This window comes from Talpa europaea (genome assembly GCF_964194135.1).
Source record: "Talpa europaea genome assembly, chromosome: X".
NCBI classification, from domain to species: Eukaryota; Metazoa; Chordata; class Mammalia; order Eulipotyphla; family Talpidae; genus Talpa; species Talpa europaea.
In genome coordinates, this window is record NC_140081.1 from 81,588,134 (window position 1) to 81,611,970 (window position 23,837).

Consider the following 23,837-nt stretch of genomic DNA (forward strand, 5'->3'; position numbering starts at 1 on the left):
CAAGGCTGGGCTTGGGCATAGAATCTGGGGAAGGGAGCCCAGAAATGGATCAAATAAGAACCAGGGACTTCACGCCCAGAACTTTAGGAGAAGACAGGGAGTTGAAGAGTAAGTGGGATTCCCAAGCGATGGCCTGTGTGCTGAATTTGGCGACATCATCCCGTGACCTCAGGTCTCCTCCATAGTCCACACAGTTACCTAATAGACTGGCGTGTGCATACAAGTAATTTCAGAATTGTTATAGATTTTACCTTTAATCTATTCACTCTTCATTTTTTCACTCAGTTTTGCAGATAACCCTCTAGACTCTGCTGCTTTTCATGAAGGTAGACGTTGGCAAGACTCCTGAAATATGATTTCCTCCTGGTTTCTGTCTGCTCTTTCTCCTTTACAATTTCCTACTCATTTCTCCACTTTGTTAATATTGAGGTGCCACAAGGTTTAGTCCTTAATTTATTTTCTTCATTAGCAACGCCCACTCCCTTTGTGATTTCATCCACTATTACATCTTCAGATATGATCTATACAATAACAATTCTGAAACTTACAGCTCTGCTGTGTGGAGATTTCTGGACCTACTAAACATAGAGCTTCCATATGATCCAGCAATTCCACTCCTAGGTATTTACCCAAAGGACACAGAAACATCAATTCCAAAGAACACCTGCACCCCTATGTTTATAGCAGCACTGTTTATAATAGCTAAGCTTTGGAAACAACCCAAATGCCCAAAAATAGATGACTGGATCAAGAAGATGTGGTACATATACACCATGGAATATTACTCAGCATTCAAAAAAGATAAACACATGCAATTTGCAGCAACATGGATGGCACTGGAAGGGATCATGCTCAGCGAAATAAGCCAGAAAGAAAAAGAAAAATACCGGATGGTCTCACTCATAGCAGGAATCTAGAAAACTTAAATAAGGGACCAGGAAAATGAATAACTATAAGAAAGTGAAAATCAAAATCAACAAAAAACTATGAATCAGAGACATTTTATGGGGGGTGGGGGGCGGGGAAGGGAGGGATTGGGGTCAAAATAAGGGTGTTGCAATTGTATGGGAAATATAAAAATAAAATTTATTTTAAAAAAATTACAGCTCTGGTGCAGAACTTTCCTCTCAATTTCCAAACATATATCTGTCTACTTGACCTTTTCACTTGGAGTCGTAATAGGTACTTCAAACTTACCATGTCAGGAATAAACCTCAAATCGACCTTTTCCTTCAAATCTGCTCATCCCATAGTCTCCCCCACCTCAGGTAATGGCTCTCAATCCTTCTAGTTGCTCAGGCTAAAAACTTCGAAGTCATCCTTGACCCCTCTCTTTCTCTGTCCTCACAACCAATTCGTCAGTAAATCCTGCTGGCTCCATAGATGCATATACCACACTTCATCCATCACCAAAGTGCTAATATCATTCACCACCATCAAACTGATTGCCTCTACCAGTTCCTCACACCTCGCTTCCACTGTTGGTGGGAATGTAGACTGTGTGATGGCAACTGTTTTAAGTAATTTATAAATAGTTATACAGCCCTTATTGAAAACAGTCTGGAGGTTTCTCAAAGTATAAAAAAATAAATCTACCACATGACCCAGCAGATCTGCTCCTAGGTACCTACTCAAAGAATGCAACAATACTACTTTGAAGGTATATATTCACTTCTATGTTCACTGCAGCACTGTTCACAATAGGCAAGTTATTTCACCCGGGTGACCAAGGACAGATGAATGGATTAAGAAGATGTGGTCTACATACAGCTATATATATAAAAAAAAAGATGAAATCTTGCCACTTGTGACGACATAGACGAAACTGGAGTGAGATTATACTAAATGAGCCAGAAATGAAAGACAAATACTGGGTGACTTTGGTGCAGAGGATAGACATGCCTTGTTAATGAATTAACGCCCACTCAAACTCTAGACTCTTTGAGCTTCTCTTCAAAATCTCACATTCAGCTCTGCATCCACTATTGGCTGGCAGTGTGTCTTGGACATTATAAACACTTGAACAACATCTGAGTTGGAATTAAGATGTAAACATAATGTAGTATATACATATGTTGATTTATAAGACCATATACCTGAGGCCTATATAATGCTATAAACCAATATCACTTCAATAAATAATTTTTAAAAATATGAATTGAAGTGATGCCCATCCATATGAAACATGCCAATTTACCGTGTGGGTACTAAACATTTTTTTTTTTTAAGTAAAGGGAATAGGATGATGTCTTATATTTTGTTTCTATATTTTATAACTGTGTTAAGAATTTTTGCCTTTTTATTATTCCAATCACACATTGGACAGATGTCTTCAGGGATATCTCTTCAACAACTCCCAGATCCCTTTCCTGTGCCAGAACTGATGGTTTGGAGACTAACATCTTTTGAATAGCATTCGGCTCATTTTCTCCTAAATGCAGTACTTTGTATTTGCTCACATTGAAGCTCATTGTCACTTTTTCACCCAGAAATACAGGCTTGCGTGACCCTCCCACCATTTATGTAGTGACTTAGAATTTCACTATTTCAAAATGTGCAAAGCATTTATCTCTATCGTTTATGAAACTTCATATTTAATATATACTTTTATTTAATAAACACATTCATAAGCTTGCTGTGTGATAGCCACGGCTGAAAGTAATTTATAAATAGTTATATAGTTAATAAAAATATTCTTGCTCCCACTTTGGGGGCGCTCACTTTATATTCTATCAGTCTCTTCTGTCAGGGGGTTTTTATCTAGAAATAAATTTTAGGGAGTGTGTGAATTTTGATGGAAAAACTACATTTAAATTTTGGTTAACCACATTTATATTTTGGTTAATGTTTAATAACTGAGATTAAACATTTTCTTCCATTTATAAATGTAGACAACAAAATACAGAGGTATTAGCAATACCTGTGACTTTCCCACCAGTATCACAGGCATCATTGTATCATACATGAGTGTATTTCAGAATTATAGTAGTTATTTGACCTGCCATTGTATTTAAAGTGTTGAAGGAGCACATGTTACTGTATTACAAATGTGTTTTGATAACTGTATTATTTCCATCTAGTTGATTTCTTTTGTAATCACAATTTTGTGTTTTATTTCATGCATTTTGAAATGTGGTTCTGATAATGGCTTCACGGGCTTTCCCAGGAGTTCATGGCATCAAAATCTGTCAACTCTTAATTTTACATTCTCTCAGCCATACTAGGCAGAGGTTGGGGCTGAGGTGGGAAGAGATCAGGAGAATTCAGGAGTCCTGTAGTCTCACACCAATTCCACTGTCCACTTAACGGTGTGACCTAAACTACGGCTCCTCTTCCTTCTGAGATTTGTTTTCCTTAACTGCAATAAAATGATGAGGGAACCATCCGCCCCTGCTAGGTCACAGATGACATAATGTCTATTTTCAGAGTTGCTTTGAAAATACTATAAAGTACCACCTAAGGTATTTAGTGATGACTATTAATGAGTCAAGTCTTCTGATGCCAAAGACTATTAATTTTAGGGTAGTCTAATAGTCACACAGCATGGGAGTGAATGAAATTCGGAATAATATTCTTTAATATATCCTGCATCCCACTTCCCACCCCAAATCTGATATCTCCACAAGGTTCTATTGCATTAAACACTCATGTGTGCAATAAATTCATTTTCCTTCCTTGTGCTGCCCCAATTACTTGCTTCAGTATGCCTTTGAGACCTTTACATGCAAATAGAAAATTTAGGCAAGTCGAAATCTTTAAAGCTTCCTGCCCAACTGAAAGACTGGTAAGATATATTTCCATGGTGAATGGAAAGGATTGTACAAGATGGTGTGTGTGCAATTTGATTATGTGATGATACAAACAGATTCTATTTTTGTGCTCTGGAGTAGTGTATTCGAATTCTCCAAAAAACCAGAACCAATGGGATGTATAATATATACATGCAAACATACATAGGTATCTAGAGACAGATTTATTTTAAGGAATTGACCCATGTGATTGTAGAGTGTGGCAAGTTTAAAATTGGTAAGGCTGGAGGCAGTCGGGAAAGTCTGGCAGGCATTAATGCTGCTGTCCTGGGACCAAAGGCAACCCGGAGGCACAATTTTTCTCTCCTTGGAGGGCTTTTATCTTTTCTCTTAATGCTTTCAACAGATTGGATGAGGTCCACCCACATTATGGAGGGTTATCTGCTTTATTCAAAGACCACCAGTTTAAATGTTGATTAGATATCAAAAATACCTGCATAGTAACATCTAGATTATCTAGATTGGTGTTTGACCAAGAACCCGAGCACTCTAGGCTCGCCAACTTCACACATAAAACTAATGATCACAACTGATCAATGCAAGCAGGCTGGGAGGTGCACGTCTGCACTAAGTTGGCAGGAGTAATAGAAAGAGGCCATTTATAGTGCAAGTACATGAGGTGAAGGAGAGCGAGTGGCCCGGGTGTGACAGTTGTTGCTTTAAAAATTCATTTTATTCCACTTATTTAAATAAGAAATAATTGACAAGTAGTAAATTTCCCTTGATTACACAGGTATGATTAAAGTAAGGCTTTCCTGGACCCCAGGACTGATGAACAGGGCCTTCTGCAGTGTGGATGGCACAGACCTTTAGCGAGGAAGCTAATGTGACAATAACCTGAGCTTCCCGCTGGTGTCACAGCGGGTGCTTGAGAGGGATGCGGCTTTCAGCATGAATGGACTGCCATGGAACCCTATTTCTAGTTGTCAAGGCTGGAGGTTTAGCATCTTCCTTCATTATCTTGGTAACCCAAAGGCAGCAAGAGAGATGATCTACTAAATCATTACTTAGAGAGCAAGAGAGGGTGAGTGAAGCACACGCAAATGGAGGAGTAAAGATGTAACCCCAAAGTTACATAGACATGGAAACAACTGACAAGTTCACCGGAAAAAAAAAAATACAACAGAACACCAAAGTGAGGTATAAAAAAAGGAATATTTATCTTTTAAAAATACAATTTTGAACACGACTGACATCTCATTTACAAAGTATGTTCCTGAAATACCCTTTGTCGCTTTGCTTTCTTAGTTCGTTTCCTTAGTTTGAATCAAGACTCAAGGGAGGGTCTGCTTGAGCACCACCACCACCGCTAAAGACAAGATCATCTCTGCCTCCAGATTTTAGCCCCAAATCATCATCCCGCCGCTTTCTTTTCTGCCCAGCAGAGTTCCTGACTAGTCTGTGCACCCTTTGCCATGGCAACCAGCTGATGGGCACCACAGAGCTGGGGTGACCCCGGCCATCGACACCCAACATGGAGCTGACCTTTTTACAGGAAGCGCCACACTCTCTGGCCCATTATTTATTTGTTACCAGGAGTTTTCTATTAATACTCATATCAACTCTTTACAAACATTCAGCATGAAGTAAACATAGTATTTACAGCAGTACACAGTTTGCAATTCAACACACTGACAGCAGAAGGAAAGGGAGCAACAGACTTTGTCAGAAAGTCAGAGGGGAAAGCATATTAAAATAAATCCCTTCTGCTAATGTGTGCGTGTGTGCACGCACACTCACATTTGCTCACATATGTTTTAATTCATAGAAAACTAAACATGCCCTCCTTCAAAAGCAGACTATTTACAAAGTGATTCTGAGCAGCACGTTCACATGCCAGTCATACTGGACACTTGCATTTTGCGAATACAGCTAGATTTATTTATTTTTAATTCTGAAATCTTTAATCCGATATATTAGCGAAAATAACTTCGAAACATTTGTCAACTTTTGGCTCACAGTAAATTTGCAAAAAGCCACAAACCATGCTTTTGTCCTTTAAAAGGTGAACCGGTCAAACACCTTTTAGAAGACACCGATGTGTTATTTTTTAACTGGCTTACTAGGGATTAGAAAGACATGTAAGTTACAGAGCGCCTAGTGCTCCCCTCATCCCTCTCACCAGCAGCAACATTAATGTGAAGCAACGTTTTGAAACACAAAGCACATGAAATCATCAAAAGCTTTCCATGAACAGTGTTAAAAAAAATACCAAAGACTATAACAGTAGTACAGACACCAAAAACACCCCAAATACGCTTCAGCCTCAGGCCCTTTTCAATACTACCAATGGAAAAAGACAACCAATTGACAGAGGGGGAGGAAGTTACAGCACTTGAGGTTTGAGTCTTTTTAGGGCCTATAGCTCGAGGTGCTGTTCTAGGATCCTTATTTTAACTCAAAAGATATTCCAGGAATGAATGGACAAATCGAAAACAATTTCCACTTGAAAACCATTGAAAATACAAATCACTTTCTAAGCTTGTCCAACCCACATTTATTTTCAGGATCCCAAGTTGTTAGGCAAAGTGCTTCAGGTCAGTTTTAAGCCCTCAAAGCCACAGAATTTCCATCTCTTCTCTAAACTGGCTCCAACGCCAGTCATTTCCTGCTTGAAGGTGTGCTGGAGTCGGCTCATGAGACATTCCACATCACTGGTGCAGATCTGTGGGACAGAGAAGACATGGCCAATTAAAACCAGCTCCCCCTAGCCTGATCGGGTTCTTCTTTCCCAGCTTTGGGGTGCCGAAGAGCACAGCTGTGTGTGTGCGTGCGTGCGCGTGTGCGTGTGTGCTGGGTGAGTGGCTCCCAGATGGCAGCGTTCCTCTGCTGTGACCACCAGATAGAATCCTTTCCTTTTAAATGTTTTATAACTGCTTCACACAATCGATTCACCTATTTTACACGTACAGTTCCACGAGCCTTTGATACATTTATACAATTGTGCGACTGACACAGCTGAGTTTTACAGCATTCTCTCACCTCCCCAAAACTCCTTTGTGTCCCTTTGCGGTCGTCTTCACTCCAATCCCTGATTTAGATTTTTTCACAGTGGCTTTGCATTTTCTGGAGATTTCATATTATGTTTAATCATATGCTGTATATTCTTGTGGGACTAGTTTCTTTCACTGAGCATGCTGTTTTGAGATCGATTGCCACTGAGCGTTCTATTGGAAAGGTCTGGTGTCACTTGTGTAGAATGGCTTGGGGTTGTAGCCAGCTGAATGGTGGCTGATAAGGGCTGAGGTACAGGGTGCTGGCCCACTGAAGCTGCAAAGCTCCCATTTTGGGAGGGGAAGGAGGTAGAAACGGACATGCATTAATTCACAAAGGAAAAGTGACAGGAATGGGGGATGTTCTGTGTTCCTACTTCTGTGCATTGTCTCTCTCTCCCCACCACAGAGCCCCACACCACACCTACTTCCCCCTCATCAATACAGGAATAAACCTATGCACCCCTTTCAGGATTTCTCCAGGTGGCCATCTTTATGTTACCAGCAACCTTCCTAGCTAAACCTGGGCACCAGGGCATGGCAGAAGAGCACTAGGGGTTCCTTAAAGAAACTGAGTTGCTCTCTCACTGGATACTCCTGAAGTTGGAGAGAGGGACACTTGGGACTCTTCCCCAATTCTTTTGACACCTTGCAGGCTCCGTTGGGGTGGCCCCGCCACAACTGTGGCAGAAAGCTGCTCAGGGGGAACTGGAGCCAGGCTGGGAGAGGTCAGGTCTTCCTCCCAGAGCACCTAGTAGACTGGATCCAGTTAAGAGAAAGAAGCGCATTGCAGAATATCATGTAGAATTGAAATCCCATTTCAAAAAACATAAATATCTAATGCTTAGAGATACATACAATGGCAGTACAGCATGGGTATAGAAAAGGGCCTGAAATAAGATATTGCAAACTATTAACAGTGCTTATTCTTGCGGGGTGGGATGGGGGCAGCTTTCCATTTACTATATTTTTACATTGCTTACATTTTTAAGACAGTCTATATGCATTATTTTTGCAATTTGAAAAAAGAAGCAGATCATTTTACTGACGTATAGCTCATTTTCATACCACTTCCACTGACCACTTGGTCCGGGAGCTCACATTCCATCCTTCCCTTAGCTGCCAAATGGGCTATTTAATTGCAGAATAGCATCACTTCCCAGAGATAAATGAGGGGACTGCTAGCTAGAACTAAAATAAATGCCATGAGGAGGATTTATCACCACAGCTGGATTCCCAAATGGGCCAGTTACTTTGTTATGAGGACATGTGCTTAAATGGCTTAACATTGTGGATAGCCAATTGTCAGGCATCTGCATTTGAATGGCATTCTCAGAAGGCCCAGATCCTGTGAAATAGTGAGTATAATCCAGGAGCAAGTTCCACTGAGTGCTGCTTTTGAAAAAAATCTATCATGAGCTTATTTGCTCAGAGGGGTCCATAGAGTTCCCTCCTGCCTCTAAGAGGCATCCTTGCACCCTTGACTTTCTAGGGAACCAGCACTTGCCCTTGCTCCTGGTGCCCTGTGAGCTCCCCCACAGGATAGCATCCAGAGAAGGAAGCGGTTCAAGAGAGCCAATATTCAGCTGGCTACAGACTTATCGTTCCACGCTTTTTTGTCCTTGTCTTGGGTGTTTCATCATAGATAATGGCAGAGGTGATGGGGATGGTGCTGGTGGGGGAGAAGGGTGGAGTAAGGCCTTCAATTCTGAACATTAACATCTACTGATGGCTAAAGACCCAGGGCATAAGTTTGACTGGTGAGAAATAATCGTTAACTTGCAGCTTATATGTAAATTAGGAGAAAGGAGGAAAACTCCTCTATGGTGTATCTTGGAAGTAGGGTGGCCAGTGCATTTAGTTTGGCCTAGGACTTCCCTGGTGTTAGCACTGAAGCCCCAAGTCCAGGCAAACAGGCACAGGAGGTCACCCTGTAACAGGCTGGTCCCCAGGAAAGGGGGAGGTTCCAGATTTCCTGCCCCACCCAAGGGAGGGTGGAGCTGAGCAGGGAGAGAAGAGGCTGCAGAGGAGACTGAGGAAGGAAGGAAGCAGGATGGAGCCAGGAGACCTGGAGGAGGCGCATGGAGCCGAGAGACACGTGAAGAAACTGCGCTTGCCTTTTGGTCGTGGACTGGGTGACACAGATGTGGGTGAGACCCATGGGGAGGTGACAATGGCGGCTTTTATCTTGATGTTGATTTTGCCCTTTTCCTTCTGGGCTTGTCTGGTTGTTTCTGACCCTTTTCTGTGGGTCCCCACTGGAAGATGCTTTAGACCTGTGGCAGGCTTTGGGGCCTTGCTCTGGGCCAATCCCATTTGGATGGACTTTTACCCACGAGGGGACGGGTAACTTTGGGTGCTTCATTTAGAAACTAGACTCTTTGCCTTTCCTGTATTATTTCCTAGTTTTATTAAAGTTCCTTTCCATTAAAGTCTCATAAGTTTTGTGTTGATGAGGCGAATGGCAGAAACCATTTAATAGAATAGACAGGTTTGGGCTGCCCCTCTCCCTGTCCTGTAACAACTCTACTGAAGCTCTACTCTGAATCACAGTGAGAAAAGGAGAGCGAAATTTCCATAGAGCTGTAACTAATGACCTATTTACACTTGAGGGGAGGAAGGTCACCTGTTTACAAACAACCTTGCATGCCTATTACAGCTCCCCCCACCAACATACCTTATTATCTAGACGGTGTAAGTAGGAACAGATGTATTCAATGCTTGCTCCGAATGGGTGGACGTGAAGGAAAGTGGAGATAATCCCTATAGACACAATACCACGAAAGTTACACTTAGCATTACTCCTTGAGATGCCACATGACAATGTATATAGCAAGAACTAACTGGTGTACACCAGACAGCTAGTTTACACATTTAATCTTTACAACAACCCCCATTTCAGGTAGGTATTACCACCCCCATTTCATAGATGAGGACACTGAGGCACAGCGAGTTTAAGCAACTTGCCCAAGTTCCCATAGCTGGTAAGTGGCAGAGCTGGTATTTGAACCCAGAATGTTGCTCTTAACCACTGCCCATGCTGCTTCTCACTACAACCTGTCACTGCTTGGCATTTGAAGAGTCCCTTCCATCATTCACTGTGGTGAACGGCCATTTGAGCTCTACATTTGACAATGAGGTTAGTTTGTGCTGGGTGCTTGCAATTCCTTTGCATGGTCTTTAAACTGGGCTTCAGCCTCTTACGTGTTAATAATGTTGTGCCAGCAGAAGTACAAAGCTCAGTGGTACAAATCTTTCCCTGACTAATCTCGTGCGTCTCACAAGAGAATCTTTTGATGGTATTTGGGCTTTATTCTGGGAGTAGCTTTGTAAAGAAAAGCCAAACATTTCATTCATTCAAGTGATCATGAGCATTTTATTTGTGCTCAGAGCCTGAGACTCTTCAAGTCAAGTCATTTCCATAGGGGTTACAGCCTCCAGGACTGGGCATCAATTCTGCTTAGCTCAGCACAAGTCTGGGGTGACTGGCGGCTTCCTTGATGGTTCTGGCCATTGGGTTAATTGTTTTAATTCCTCTTTCTCTGGCAATAGGTAGAAAATAAATTGTTCAAAAGTCTACTACTTCTTTCTTTAAATTGTTTGAATTTACCTCCTTTCTTAAGATCTTGGGTGTATCACATAGACCCAGAACTGAGTTTGCTGAAAACTGCCAGGAAATAAGAGCTAAATCTGATTTGGTTTATTAACTACAACTTCTTTATCCATTTAAGAGACTGGCAAGTGATAGCACAAGTTTAAATTGTAGATTGAAGTTGAAATCAGTTTTTTTTTTTTTTTGTGAAAATCCTCCAAATATTAGATGACAAGGAGGTTGGCTGAAAAATCCATGTTGCAAATCTGTTCAAAATGTATGCTATTAGTTACAGTGCTACTTTATTCTTTTTTCCCCCAATAGTGATGCCACCAGATTTATTTCATAAAGTCTGAAAAATGACTACACGTAAGCTATAGGTTTAATGTTTTCACCTAAAGTTTGTTCTTTACTGAAGTAATGTTGGCTGACAACACTGTATGTGACTTGGAGGTACAGGCTGGCATCTTGCTACTTTGTTCTGAAATGACTAGGTGAATTGAATTTCAAAACACTGGCTGTTTAGAAACTTAAATTCCTGAGACAGTGGTCCATATTCAAAAGAATTCTGAATGCTACGGCCAAGAAAGTCTGCGAGAGGCCAAGAATAATGTCATAGGTTTCAAAACACTAAACAGGTTTTGTGGTTTCACATGCAAAGCACCAATTAAAAAAAAACAAATATCCTTTCTGTGTGCCCCTAATTACCTTCTTTAAAAAATAAGAAACACTATAACCATCTCTTTTTCTAGAACTATCTGTTTACGAAGCTTCTTCCTACCCCAGCTCTTCTCTGACTGGTCTCCCTGTTGCCATGCCAATTTGTTAAAGAATCTGAAGTTGGAAAATGGAAATAAGTTGTCACTTTTCTTGAAGACTCAATGGCAGATCCCCTGTGCATCTTTATTAACATATCAAAGTATTAAATCTGAGTACAATACTTATTACTAAAGGAGGCAGAATATATCTTAAAAATATGCAAAAGCCAATCTCTGTGGAAGACTTTTGAGACTGGGGTAGAACTAATCTGTGGCTCAGCTTCCTGGAAGCAGCTGGGGTTATCTGCTGAGCCCTAAGATTGGCCTCTTCTAAAGAACTGCATATTGTAGCCCCTCAGTCTGTCACTGTTTTCCAAACGGAATGTGATGTCAACAAGCTTTTGTCAACAGTGCTGTAGGAGCAAAGTGGTTCCCATTCATTAAGGGCTTACTATGGGTTGGCCATTGTGCTAAGTGATTTAGATGCATCTCATACTTAATACCCTCAGTGGCCACTAGAGGCAGGTCAGATGATCGTGCCTATTCTGCAGATGGAGAAACTGAAGTTCAGGATGGAAATGGTGGGGCGAATACCATTCATTCCTTAACCATTTATGCTACCTTGTCTCCCTAAATCAGTTTTTATATAATGACAGCAATTCTAGCATTGACCTCATTCAGAGCCCTCCTGAGTCCAACACCCCAAAGGCAGCTTCCTGAGTCATTTGCCAGTAACCTGGGAAAAAAATCAATGAGGCACACACTTCTTCTGGAAGCTGATCTGGAAAAACTCTTTGCCCAATGTGCTTTGCGCTGCCCCTTGAGTGGGAGTGAGCGGGCTCAGCTATCCTTACATAGAGATTTAAAATATCCAATGAGTTTTTCCAGGAGACCCCTGTTAGCATATAGTGCAACATCGATAAGCTTGATGTGCAGTGGCCACAGGACCTGGAAGAGGGCTAGGAGCTGCTATTACCTTTCCTCTTTTTCTTCTTTTTTCTTTTGCTGTTACTATTTTTATTGAAATCTGTACTGCTTCTGACTCAGTTGTCTTCAGGACTCTCTCCTTGCATTGTCATGCTTCATAAATGCCTGGTTGTGCTTATGGATTGCAGGTAAGCCCTCCCCGGCCTCCACGGCCTACTACACAGTGTATGCGGGTGTTAGCTTCCTTACCCACTAGCAGGGCTTCACGCTCAGATTTGATTGGACTGCTGTTCAGGGTCTTCTCGAGAGGGTAGTCGCTCTCCTGGCTCGAGGCACACAGTCTAGAAGCACAGCTTTCCTGGGGGAATAATATGCTTCCTGGGTCAGTTCACCTTATTTGGTAACAGATTTCCTTTCAGTTACAGTAGGGAAAACAGCATTCATTGAAATAAATCCTACACAGATTATCAAAGCTTCTCTATGGTTTCAAAATACAGAACAATTTAGATATTCATCTTTGCCAGTTTTTTTTTTTTTTCTGATTTCATCATTTTTGACTCTACAAATTTCTGAGGAACCAGACACAACATTTCTTGTCTACTAGATACCATACATTGTTAGGTATGTTTTAGCTCCTTTCTACAGTATGAGGAAAGTGAGGCTCAGATAAATCAGGGAAATTGTCTGAGGAAAGCCCCACATTGCTAGGAAGCGGCAGAGTCAGGATTTCAGTGCAGGCTTCCAATAAAAGGACTCTTGGTAATTTTAGGTGCACACTTTGCTAAAGGTACTTTCTGCCTCTGAGTGGAGAATGGACAGCATAGCTAATCCACTCACAGGCAACCAACTCTGGGTCCTTCAACTAAACATTAGAGCTTCTTATTTATTGACTATCAGCTCTCCTCTCTCTGATAAGGACATTATCAGTTAGGATAGTTCTTACTTTACCAGCAAAAAATGACCATGACCAAAAATATCATTAGTCAGTGGCCTTTATGGATGAAAGTTTTCCCCTGTCTGAGCAGAGCAGGTATGTTTCCTAGGAGATGCTCGAATGAAATCTATGACTAGCAATCAAACCGAAAAAGACCTCCAGACCTTTCAAAGATCTTTCTTTTGCTCTAAGAGGACATTTTTCCCCCCTGTATTATAAATGTGAAGGAAGAGCCTTCAGAAGGAATAAGAGAAATCACTACTTCAGTTTCATTGCTGTTGTCAAAGAAAAGGCAGGGGAAACGCTTCTGGGTGGGGTGGGGGCAGATCATGGCCGACTAGGATGGTTTGTCACCTCCCTTCCCAAGCCCTCAGCGGGGAGGGATTTCCTTGTGTTTCCTTTAAGATGTCTTCAAAGCTTCCAGGACGCTGCCCTTGAATGAAATGAATGGTCTACGCTGCAAGTTATGTTGTTTTGTGGATTTACAGGCTTCCCGGCTGCAGTCAGAAGGGAAACGTTTCTCGATGACCTACTCAATCTCTGGCCTTTAGAATCCAATCCAGGCAGTAACCATCATGCCAAGTTTGATTTAAGCTGCTGGTTCACGTCTAAGCCATGGGCTGTACATCCGCTTCTCACCCCCTTAAAACATTAAATGATCCAGTAAGCCATTTCTTAAGTGTGAGAGTGTGGCATGTTGGGGTTGATTTAAGATGTGAAGACATACCGAGAAGTTTTAGTCATCGTGAATAGAAATGTAGCCTTACTGAAACCTGACTTCCATTGTATTATAGCTGGCATTAAAAAAATTAGAAGGTATAGTGAAAGAATGCTTATCACCTTGAATTTTACTAGCAGATTCAAAAAGCTGGTTCTTTCTGCAGTAGGACAGACATAAGTCATATTGTTATACTGTGAAACATGGACAATAACTCATATTGTGGTTTATTGTCAAGAAACCCAAACAAAAACAATAAGAGCCCTTCTCACAAAAATGTATTGCTTTCCTTTCAACCTGAAATTATTTTTGCTGTCTAATGGCGATGGTACTTTGCTTCCTAACCTAATTGTGTCAGGTTGAAATATTTGGTCACAAATCAGAATCTCAGGGAAGATCAGTTTATAATGAACTGTCATACCTTTCTCTGAAAGAAGCTCTGCCTAAAATAACAGGAAAAAACATTCTGAGCCACAGTTTCCTGATTGTCTGTTGGATTTCTCTCCTTGTCCTTGTTAGCTGCCACTTCATGGGATATTCAGTTTTGGAATGGGAGACACTGAGACTTAGGTAAAATATGGCACATTTCTTCTATGCTATTTGACCTCTTGCTTTTTTTTACAGGAGACACTTCACAAAGCAGAAAGCTTCTTATGCTAAAAATACCCTCAGTCAGGCCTCCCTGATGGCGCAGGCGGTTGAGCGCAGTGCTGTGAAGCTGTCCGCAGCCTCTGAGTGCCGGTTCGATCCCCGCCGGCCGTGGAGGAACCCACATGGCGCGGCAGACCTCTCCTGCCTTGCCTGTGGCTCCCCTCAGCAGTGTATTTCAGTCAGTCTGCCTGTTCTGTTCCCCACTCTGTCTCTGGTGAATCCTCACACACACCTGCATATCTGGCCTGTACCCTGGTTCTTGTATAAATAAATCTTTAAAAAAATACCTTCAGTCAATTTGTGAGGTCAATTTTAAAGAGTGATTCTAAGCCTAATGTCATCAGCACAACCCCTTGTCTCTCTAGTCTCTGACTCCACACTCCATTTTATATAAGTGGCGCAACAGAGCTATGCAGCAGCTCTGGGACATTTTAAAAGCTTTGATAGTGTGAGGAAAGTCCTGCTAAATAGAGCAGCTTTGGCACTTTTCAATTAAATGCTTGATAAATGAATTTCTCTGGGATTGCGCTCGTTTCTTTAATAGCACCCACAAAACTGGAAAGTGAGTTGGTTTTATGAAGTGGAAGAATTAAAAGCATATTGCAAATGGCCTCCAGAAGAAAACACTTTCAATCATTTGTTTCCACTACACAAGGTTGCCAGTTCTTAATGGCACTCTGGGGGAAGTCACTGTGCTGCCAGACACATCCGGGGGCCGCAGGCAACTGCATCTTCCTGAGCTGAGCACGAAAGATAAAGAGCATGAGCTCTTGTGGAACTCGTAGCACTGCTCTTGGTCTGAGCTTCTAACCTTCTCTTCCTTCTAAGGCATTAAGATCAGGCAGTGGGGCCTCCCTGGTGGCGCAGGCATTAAAGACACAGTGTTATCAAGCTATTGCCAGCCACTGCAGCACGAGATCGATCCCCAGCCCGCCAGGGAGCAACCCACATGGTGCAGCAGACCTCTCCTGTCTCTCCCACTGCTCCCCTCAGCAGTGTATTTCAGTAGATCCACCTGTTCTGCTCCCCACTCTGTCTCTGGTGAACCCGCTCACTCCTAGCACCTCTGGGTGCTGGGAACTGGGCCTACACCCCAGTTCTTCAATGCAAACATAAATAAATCTTTTTTTAAAAAAAAAAGAAAAAAAGAAAAGAAAAGTACTCTGGAACTCCAGAAATATCAAGAACCTAAAAGCAGAGTCCTAGGTCCAAGAATTACCCTGGAGAGGGGCTTTTAATCCACAATTCGCCAAACATTCCATATTGATTCCTATCGCAATAACTTCCAGGACATTTTCATTGTTCACTGAAAAGGGGGGAAAGGGGTGAGGGGCAAAGGTCACGTAGGACTCATACCTTTTCTTTGAGATTTTCCAACATTTTTTCCACCTGTAACTTGTCATCTTTGATTTTTTCAAGTTCAACTTCTTTCCTTTTGTATTCCTCTTGGACTTTGAGCAGATGCTACAAGAAAAGCCAAAGACAATCAAGTCTTTTATCATCATCATCATCATCATCATCATCATCATCATCACTATTATTTTTTAAAACATCCTTGTTCATTTTTTTCACAATATAGGATTGCTCCTCTCAGGTGCAGTCACCACAGTTTTCCCAACACCAAAATGCCCACAGTCTTCCACCACACTCCACCATGACAATCAAGCCTCAAGGAGTCCACTTCACTTAAAAATCCCGGATGAAGTTAGATATTAGATGGGCTAGCCTCACTTTCCCCCAGCACACACAATCATTTCTTTTTGCAGAGGTACTCCAGGGAAAAATCAAGATAATTTCCACTTGAAGTTATTTTATCTTGGATCTAATGAACTTCCTTTGGATTTCTTCATATTTTGGAAAGAGCCTGAGAAACGGATTCATCTAATTACTTTGGTTTCCTATTCCAGTGAGAAACAAGGGATGGATGCAGCTAAAACTGAATGGACAATATCTCGATTGCTGCCTAGAAGTGACTTTAATATTGTAAAACTTTCTTGCAAATAGCAATTTTCCAAGAGAAGTTCAATTTCTGTGAGGAAACTAGTAAAGAATCTAAATTTCACAAATTTTAGTTTTCATATCAGTAGGCAAGGAACTTCATTCCTCATTGTCAATAATGACAACAAATGGTATATATGTAGCTCCAAACATGTGTCAAGCATTGTGCCAAGGGTTTCCCATACATTATTTCATTTAAGCCTCAAATAACCTTGTGGATACATGATCCTAAGGCTTAAAGAAGTGTTAGCCTAAAGCCTTTGAGATAGTAAGAGGTAGAGCTGAGGTTGAAACTCAAGTTGAGTCAATTCCAGAGTTCATGATCTTAACTAACATATTTGACTATACATATTTTTTTAGGATAAGATGGAAGAAACTTTATTGTTTACAGGGCTATTTTCCAATAAAAAGTGATCAAGATGAGTGATATTAATTTTTCAGAATGTATAGGTGTGACTGTCTCGCTGTGGTCTCCTGGAATGATAAAATGAAAAATTGCTTATATAGTTTGAATTGTATTTAAGTAATAGAACCACTTGTATATGGAATGGCTTCAAATTCAAACTAAGAGGGGAAAACAACAATAAAATGCTTCCAAAATCTTGCTTTTCAGAGGCTTGCAAAAGACCATCACAACAGCTAACAGACACAGCACCATGTACCTTGTCAAAATTCTTGGAAATCTAACAGAGAAGATGCTTTTTTTTTTTTTTGGAGGAAACATCTCTGAAGTAATTTACATGTTCTAATTAAACTCCACGGTGACAGTAAAGGGAAGGTAAGCATTACTTCACACATTTTGCTAACAGGAAAGGTGACATATTAACGTGCTATTGCTTGTCACACGGGAAGACAAGGGTAGCAGAAGTAACAGGAACACAGGACTTCTAGAGCCAGAAGAGACTCTCTGTTCACAATATGTGATTTCTAAACAACAATTCGCTCAGTCTGAGATAATCCCAAGGCACACAATAAAAAAAAAATTCTTGCACAGTTTAAATTGTAAGGAAAACAGCTGGTAGTCTGGTGAGCAGAAGCGGGTGGTTCCCTTGGACAGAAACTACTCCCATACTATAGTAAAAATAGATGTATTTATTTATTCATTTGATATTTTTAATTTTTTGTATCATTTTTTATTGAGGAAATGTTGGTTCACAACACTGTATGTGATTCACAGGTACTGGTTCACACTTCTTCACTTGTATGTCATCATACCATACCCACCACCAAAATACCCATAATCCTCCACCATAGTCCATTGGGCCCCTCCCCACTTTGTTCCCTCCTCTACCCTCATGAAACTAGATATTTATATCTTTTTTAAAAAAGATTTATTTATTTATGCACACAAGAGCTGGGGTACAGGCCAGAGGTGTGGGGGGTGAGAGGATTCACCAGAGACAGAGTGGGGAGCAGAACAGGAAGATCTACTGAAATACACTGCTGAGGGGAGCAGCGGGGAAGTCAGGAGAGGTCTGCTGTGCCATGTGGGTAGCTCCCTGGCCGGGGATGGAACTCGTACTTCAGTGGATGGCGACAGCTTCATAGTGTTGTCTTTAACCCCTGTGCCACCAGGGAGGCCCTTGATATCTTTTAAGTTGTAGGCTCACTGTGGTGATGGTTATATAAAACTTCTAGATACTGAGCATCTATTACATGATGTTGTATTTGAATGCAGTGACATTTGGATGCACTTACTAACTTTACTTTTTACACTTGGTAATATGCAGATAGGCTCATTCACATAAGTGACCGAAAACAAAACAAAACAAAAGCAAATTGGTATTGTATGCCCAGAGCATTAACATTTAAAAACCTATAACACCCCTGCCTCCACCAAAGTCAAGGGTAGGAGTTCTACCATTCCTTCCAAAAGATAGTCCTTCAGCATTGCATCAGCTAGATACTTAATCACCTTCACTTTGTCATAGCTAAGAAATTGAGGTTCTTCATAAAGATCCCGAAGCCCTGTCCAGATCCATTGTACCTTCTGAAGCATAAAGAAAGGATTATATTATGTCCTGTATAGTTTTGTTATTAAATATTTTTCACTGAATGCTCATTCTTTGAAAATTGGTGCCCCACTGCTATCTCTATATTAACTAGAACATTTCATTAACCACAACACATAATTTCTTCCTCAGCTATGCCAGAGAACAGAATATCAAGAAGAGTAAGAGGCTTGCTATTCTATTTGCTTGCAGATGACTTTTACAGGCCAGAAGCGGATAGTATCCCTCTGAAAATCTCAGAAAACCAAAATGCGTTTACCTGCTGCATTCCTTGCAGAGCTTGCTGCAGGAGTTTCAGCTGCTGTTCTTTGTTTGGGTCATCTTCTCTGTGGGTTTTGCCTTGTTCCTGCTTAAGTAGTTCCACTTCATTCCGATAGGCATCAAGCTGCCAACGGAGGCTGTCATTTTCTTCCTTCAGAGCTTCTGCCTGTGATACTAAGGCTAAACAATCAACATAAAGTAATAAAATCATATATCCAGACTCCTTTGTGATTCCTCTGAGTACCATGAAAGTTGATGTGTATAAAGCCTTTAACAGCTTCTGCCACTTTGTTCTTGTTCTTCAAGATCGTAGCCATGGTGGAATGGGACATATCTGGCTGGTGCGCTTTAACCATGACCAACTTCCCATTTTCTTAGTCCTTAATTACTTTTCAGTTTGTTTCCAGGTCAATCAGTCAATGTGGCTTCTTATTGACGAATTAGCCACAGATTTTGTATACTTAGGGTCCATGATGAACAAAACAACATGAGATTGAATCAAGCACAAGGGAAAATGAGGCTATCAAGAGACATGGTTAACACAAGGTTGTGGCCAGTGTTATGAAGTCTATGACGTCATTAGGCACTAGAAGTTTTGGGACCACCTATGTATGGGTGGTACATTGTTGACCAAAACTTACATATGTTGTACATGATTATATATATATATATATATGAATATTATTCAACCATAAAATGCTGAAATCTTGCTATTTGAGATAATGTGAATGGATGTTGAGGACATTATGCTAAGTGAAACAAGTCAGGCAGTGGAAAGCAAATACCATATGACTTCAGTTATATGTGGACTCTAAAAACCAACAAAAACTCAGACTCATAGATACAGAGAATAGACTGGTGGTTGCTCAAAGTGGGTGGTAAAGGAGGTAGATAAAATGGGGAAGAGAGCCAAACAAATATCCAGCTATAAGTCATGGAAATGTGATGTACAGCATGCCAACTATAGTTAATAATATTGAATTGCATATTTCAAAGTTGCTAAGTGTAGATCTTAAGCATTCTAATCACAAGAAAAAATTGTAATTATGTATGTATAATCAGACTTATTGTGGTGATCCTTTTGCAATACATACAAATATTAAGTCATAATATTGTACACCTAAAACTAATATAATGTTACATGTCAATTATACCTCAATTTTAAAAAGGTTTTAAGAGAAGGAAGATGACACAGGTCAGAAAGTTAACTCCACAGAAAGAAAGGAAGAGCATCAAAAAAGAAATACATGAAAGTGAAACGAAAACTTTTATTTTTTCCTAGTCTTAATTGACCTAACAAAATAGTTGGCTCAAAATAAGAGTAACTATATATTTAATTATTTATACTGGATGTGCATAAATACACATATATATTTATGTAGAAGTGAAATTAGTGATAGCTATTAAAACACCTTGAAGTTAACATAAAAGAAAATGTTTATCTGGGATATGATGGTAACTTTTTAGATATATTACCAAAGGCATGATCCATGAAAGAAATAATTGATAATCTGGATTTCATTAAAATTAAAGATTTCTCCACCATGGATGAGAGGCCAAGGGAATGAGGGAAAAATCAAGCCACAGTTTGGGAGAAAATATTTGCAAAAGACCTATCTCCTAAAGGACTATTATCCAAAATAGAGAGAGAGCTCTTAAAATTCAATGAAAGAAAATGAACAACCCAATTGGTATAAAAACCTGGATACCTCCCCAAAGACACACACACACACACACACACACACACAACACACACACACACGCACAAATGGGAAGAATATGAAAAGACATTCATCATATATCATTAGTATCATTAGGGAATTGCAAACTAAAACAACAATATGATATCATTACACACCTATTAGAAAGGTCCAAATCCAAAACAATGGCAGCACCAAGTGCTGGTGAGGATGTGGAGCAAACAGGAGCTCTCCTTCATGGCTGGTGGGAATGTAAAATAGTACAGCCAGTTTGGAAGATAATTTGAGTTTCTTACAAAACTAAAGATACTCTTATCACATACTCCAGCAATTATGCTCCTTGGTATTTACCTAAGTGAATTGAAAACTTATGTCCCCACAAAAACCTGCACATAGATATTTATAGCAGTTTTATTCATAATTGCCAAAACTTGGAAGCAACTGCGGTGTTTTTTAGTAGGTAAATGCATAAGTAAGCTGTGGTAACATGCAGACAATGGAATAGTTATCAGTGCTAAAAAGAAATGATTTATCAGACCATGAAAAGACATGAAGGAAACATAAATGAGTATTACTAAAGGAAAGAAGCCAATCTGAAAAGGCTGCATACTGTATGGTTCTGACTATATGATATCTCTAAATGTCAAAGTAGAGAGACAGTAAAACCAGTGGTGTTAGGGGTTGGTGGGGGAGGGGAGCAGGAAGGATGAATAGATTGAGCACAGAGGACTTTTCGTGAATGAAACTATTCTCCACGATACCACAGTGGTGGATGCTTGCATTTTATACATTTGTCCCAATCCATAGAATGTACAATACCAAGAGTGAGCTTTAATGAAAACTATGGACTTTGGGTAATAATGATATATTCATTGATTATAACAAGTGTACTCCTATGGTAAGGAATGTCAGTAGTGGAGGAGACTATGTGCAGGGGGTCAGAGGCTATTTGGGAACTCTGTATCTCTGGCTTAATTATTTTTTGTGAGCCAAAATCTGCTTTAAAAATTTGTTCATTTAAAATTTTTTTTAAAACTGAGATGCATGGAGAAACCTAGGTTAAATTTAATTATTTATGGTTATGGTACCTTTTTCAAGGTTAAGAATCATAAGGGCTATTTCAAAATATTTAATCAGAGGATTTTCATTCATTCAACAGACATTTATTGAATACATTCCACGTTCCAGGTCTATGACTATGGTAAAAAATGAGATTCCACTAATCTCTACTGTTTACACTCCAAATTAGTGGCAACACCTAGATTTTCCTTTTTTTTTAAAATTCCTAACAGAGCATGAAGCCCAGAAAAGAGACATTATCAAAATGAATCAAAATTACAAAACTCTACATTAAATGTTTAAAATGTTTAAAGGCAATATAACAAAGGTATGAATTTTCTCTGCTATCTTTGGGTAGAAGAAAGTCAAAGAAAGTAATAGAAATGAAATCTGACATTTTTAGCTATAAATGGTGGAATTTCAAAGACAATATTCACCCTCTATATAATGGATAGAAAGACACTGTGCTTTACAAAGAGGAAATAGAAAAAAGAAAAGCATATTCCAGGGTGAAAACATTCCCAATTCCTAAAAGGAAGGTGCCTCTAGGGAGGTGCTTGGTTTACTCAAACCTTCCAGGTCTTCCTAAAACAATTAGGCACCGACACAGTCTGATGTGATCAGATTGTCTACCCAGAGCAGAGACAGGCAATGTAATAGGCAGGGTTTGGGTGAGAAAGACCTAGTAGTGGCAAGACATATTCTCAGAGTTTACACTTGTTTTTGTGGATGGCCATGCAATTGTCCGTATGTTACAGTTTTAAACCTTGCATTTCCTTTCCTTTCTGCTGAAAAGAATTTTTATTGATTTCCAAAAGTATATTATTTCCAGGAGTACAGCTTCACGCCTCTGTATGTGTATAAGCCACACCCCACCCACCTCCATAGTTCTAGTGCCCTTCCTGCTACCAGATGGATCCCTCAACCCTTTCTGCTTAGTCAGCCCCCGCCCATCCCCTCTGGTAACCACCATATTTTTCACAGAGTCTAAGAGTTATTTCCATTGTGATTTGTTAGTTCATTTGCTTTGGTTATTTATATTCCAGATATGAGAGAAACCATCTGGTAATTATCTTTCACTTTCTGACTTATTTCACCCAGCACACCCACCTCAAGCTCCATCCAGGTTGCCACAAAAGACAAGATTTCATCATTTTTAATAGCTGAGTAGTAAGTATCAAGTGAGGACATGGACCACAAATTCTTTATCCAGTAATCTGTTGTTGGGCGTTTACATTGTTTTCATGTCTTACCTATTGTGAACAGTGCTACTATGAACATAGGGGTACATATATCTTTTTGAATTAGTGTTTTCATATTCTTTGGGTAAATACCTTGGGGTGATATTGCTGGATCACATGGTATTTCTATTTTCAGTTTTGTAAGGAATCTCCATATTGTTCCATAGAGGCTGAACTAATTTATATTCCCACCAACAGTGTACAGAGTCCCTTTTTTCCCTATACCCTCCCCAGCACTTGCTGTTTCCAGTCTTTTTGATATGGGCCATTCTCACAGGTGTGAGATGGTATCTCATTGTGGCTTTGATTTGCTTTCCCTGATGATAAGTGAAGTTGAACATTTTTTCATGTGCCTATTGACCATCTCTATGTCTTTTAAACTTTGCACTTTGATTTAAAAAATGTCAAAAGACCTCTGGCATGACACATTTTAAGTTTGATTTTATAACTGATTTAAATTCTTGCTGTAATCACACATATTTTGTGTCTCTGAAGAGAAAGCTGTTACACAGAGACTTGGATTGCAAACACTCTAAATAATAGGTATCCTTGCCATTTCTCCCAGCAGTTGAGATAGTTGTCATCAGACAGGCAATGTTCTTAACAATAACGACACCAAAAGACAATGCTCAAAGTGAAGACAACTGTACACAAGAAACTATAGAAAAAGGGCCACTAACTGCCAAACAAGGGAAGAAATATTTGATTTGCTTGCTGGGTCAGCACCAAGGATAGCATCTGGAGCTGGCATTTGGAGGAACGGCACAGAGGTTAGTCTGTAAATCAAGTGACTGCTACAGATGGACGGTTATTTATTTCTGCTTTGGTTTGCATGTTTGTCCGCTGGCGAGCCACACCGCTCAATACAAAATGGTGATATTTCATTTTTCTCTTTTTGTTTCTTCTTGTACTGTAGGTCAGTAAAGCATGCTCATGTCTTATGAATCATGTGGAGAAACATGGTCAAGAAAAGGGCAGAGATCTGGGAGAACGGTTAGAGGCATATTCTGTAGGTGAAATATGAAAATATTTGCCCTCTGAGGAAATAAAGAGGAGAGATGGCTTCCCTCCTGGGGGCAGGATATCCTGATGAGCAGAGATGGTATCTGCAGCCAAGTGGGAGCAGATAATATCCTCAGCTTGGACCTGTCACTAGGCAAAAGAAAATGTGATCTCCCATAATG

At 40.2% G+C, this 23,837-nt stretch overlaps 1 protein-coding gene across 2 annotated transcripts in view; it reads right to left on the bottom strand.

Moving 5' to 3' along the window:
* Positions 1 to 6,342: 6,342 nt before the first annotated feature.
* ENOX2 (ecto-NOX disulfide-thiol exchanger 2) overlaps positions 6,343 to 23,837 on the bottom strand; it is a gene marked incomplete at both ends in the record, with an annotated part of 160,644 nt that continues 143,149 nt past the window's right edge. The window contains 5 exons of one of the 2 annotated variants that reach the window (XM_084258256.1): positions 6,343 to 6,474; positions 9,480 to 9,565; positions 12,329 to 12,437; positions 15,739 to 15,846; positions 18,652 to 18,833. In XM_084258256.1, coding sequence (XP_084114382.1) covers positions 6,343 to 6,474; positions 9,480 to 9,565; positions 12,329 to 12,437; positions 15,739 to 15,846; positions 18,652 to 18,833 — 617 coding nt within the window. The remainder of the gene's footprint in view (positions 6,475 to 9,479; positions 9,566 to 12,328; positions 12,438 to 15,738; positions 15,847 to 18,651; positions 18,834 to 23,837) is intronic. The other variant, XM_084258255.1, reaches the window with a different exon arrangement.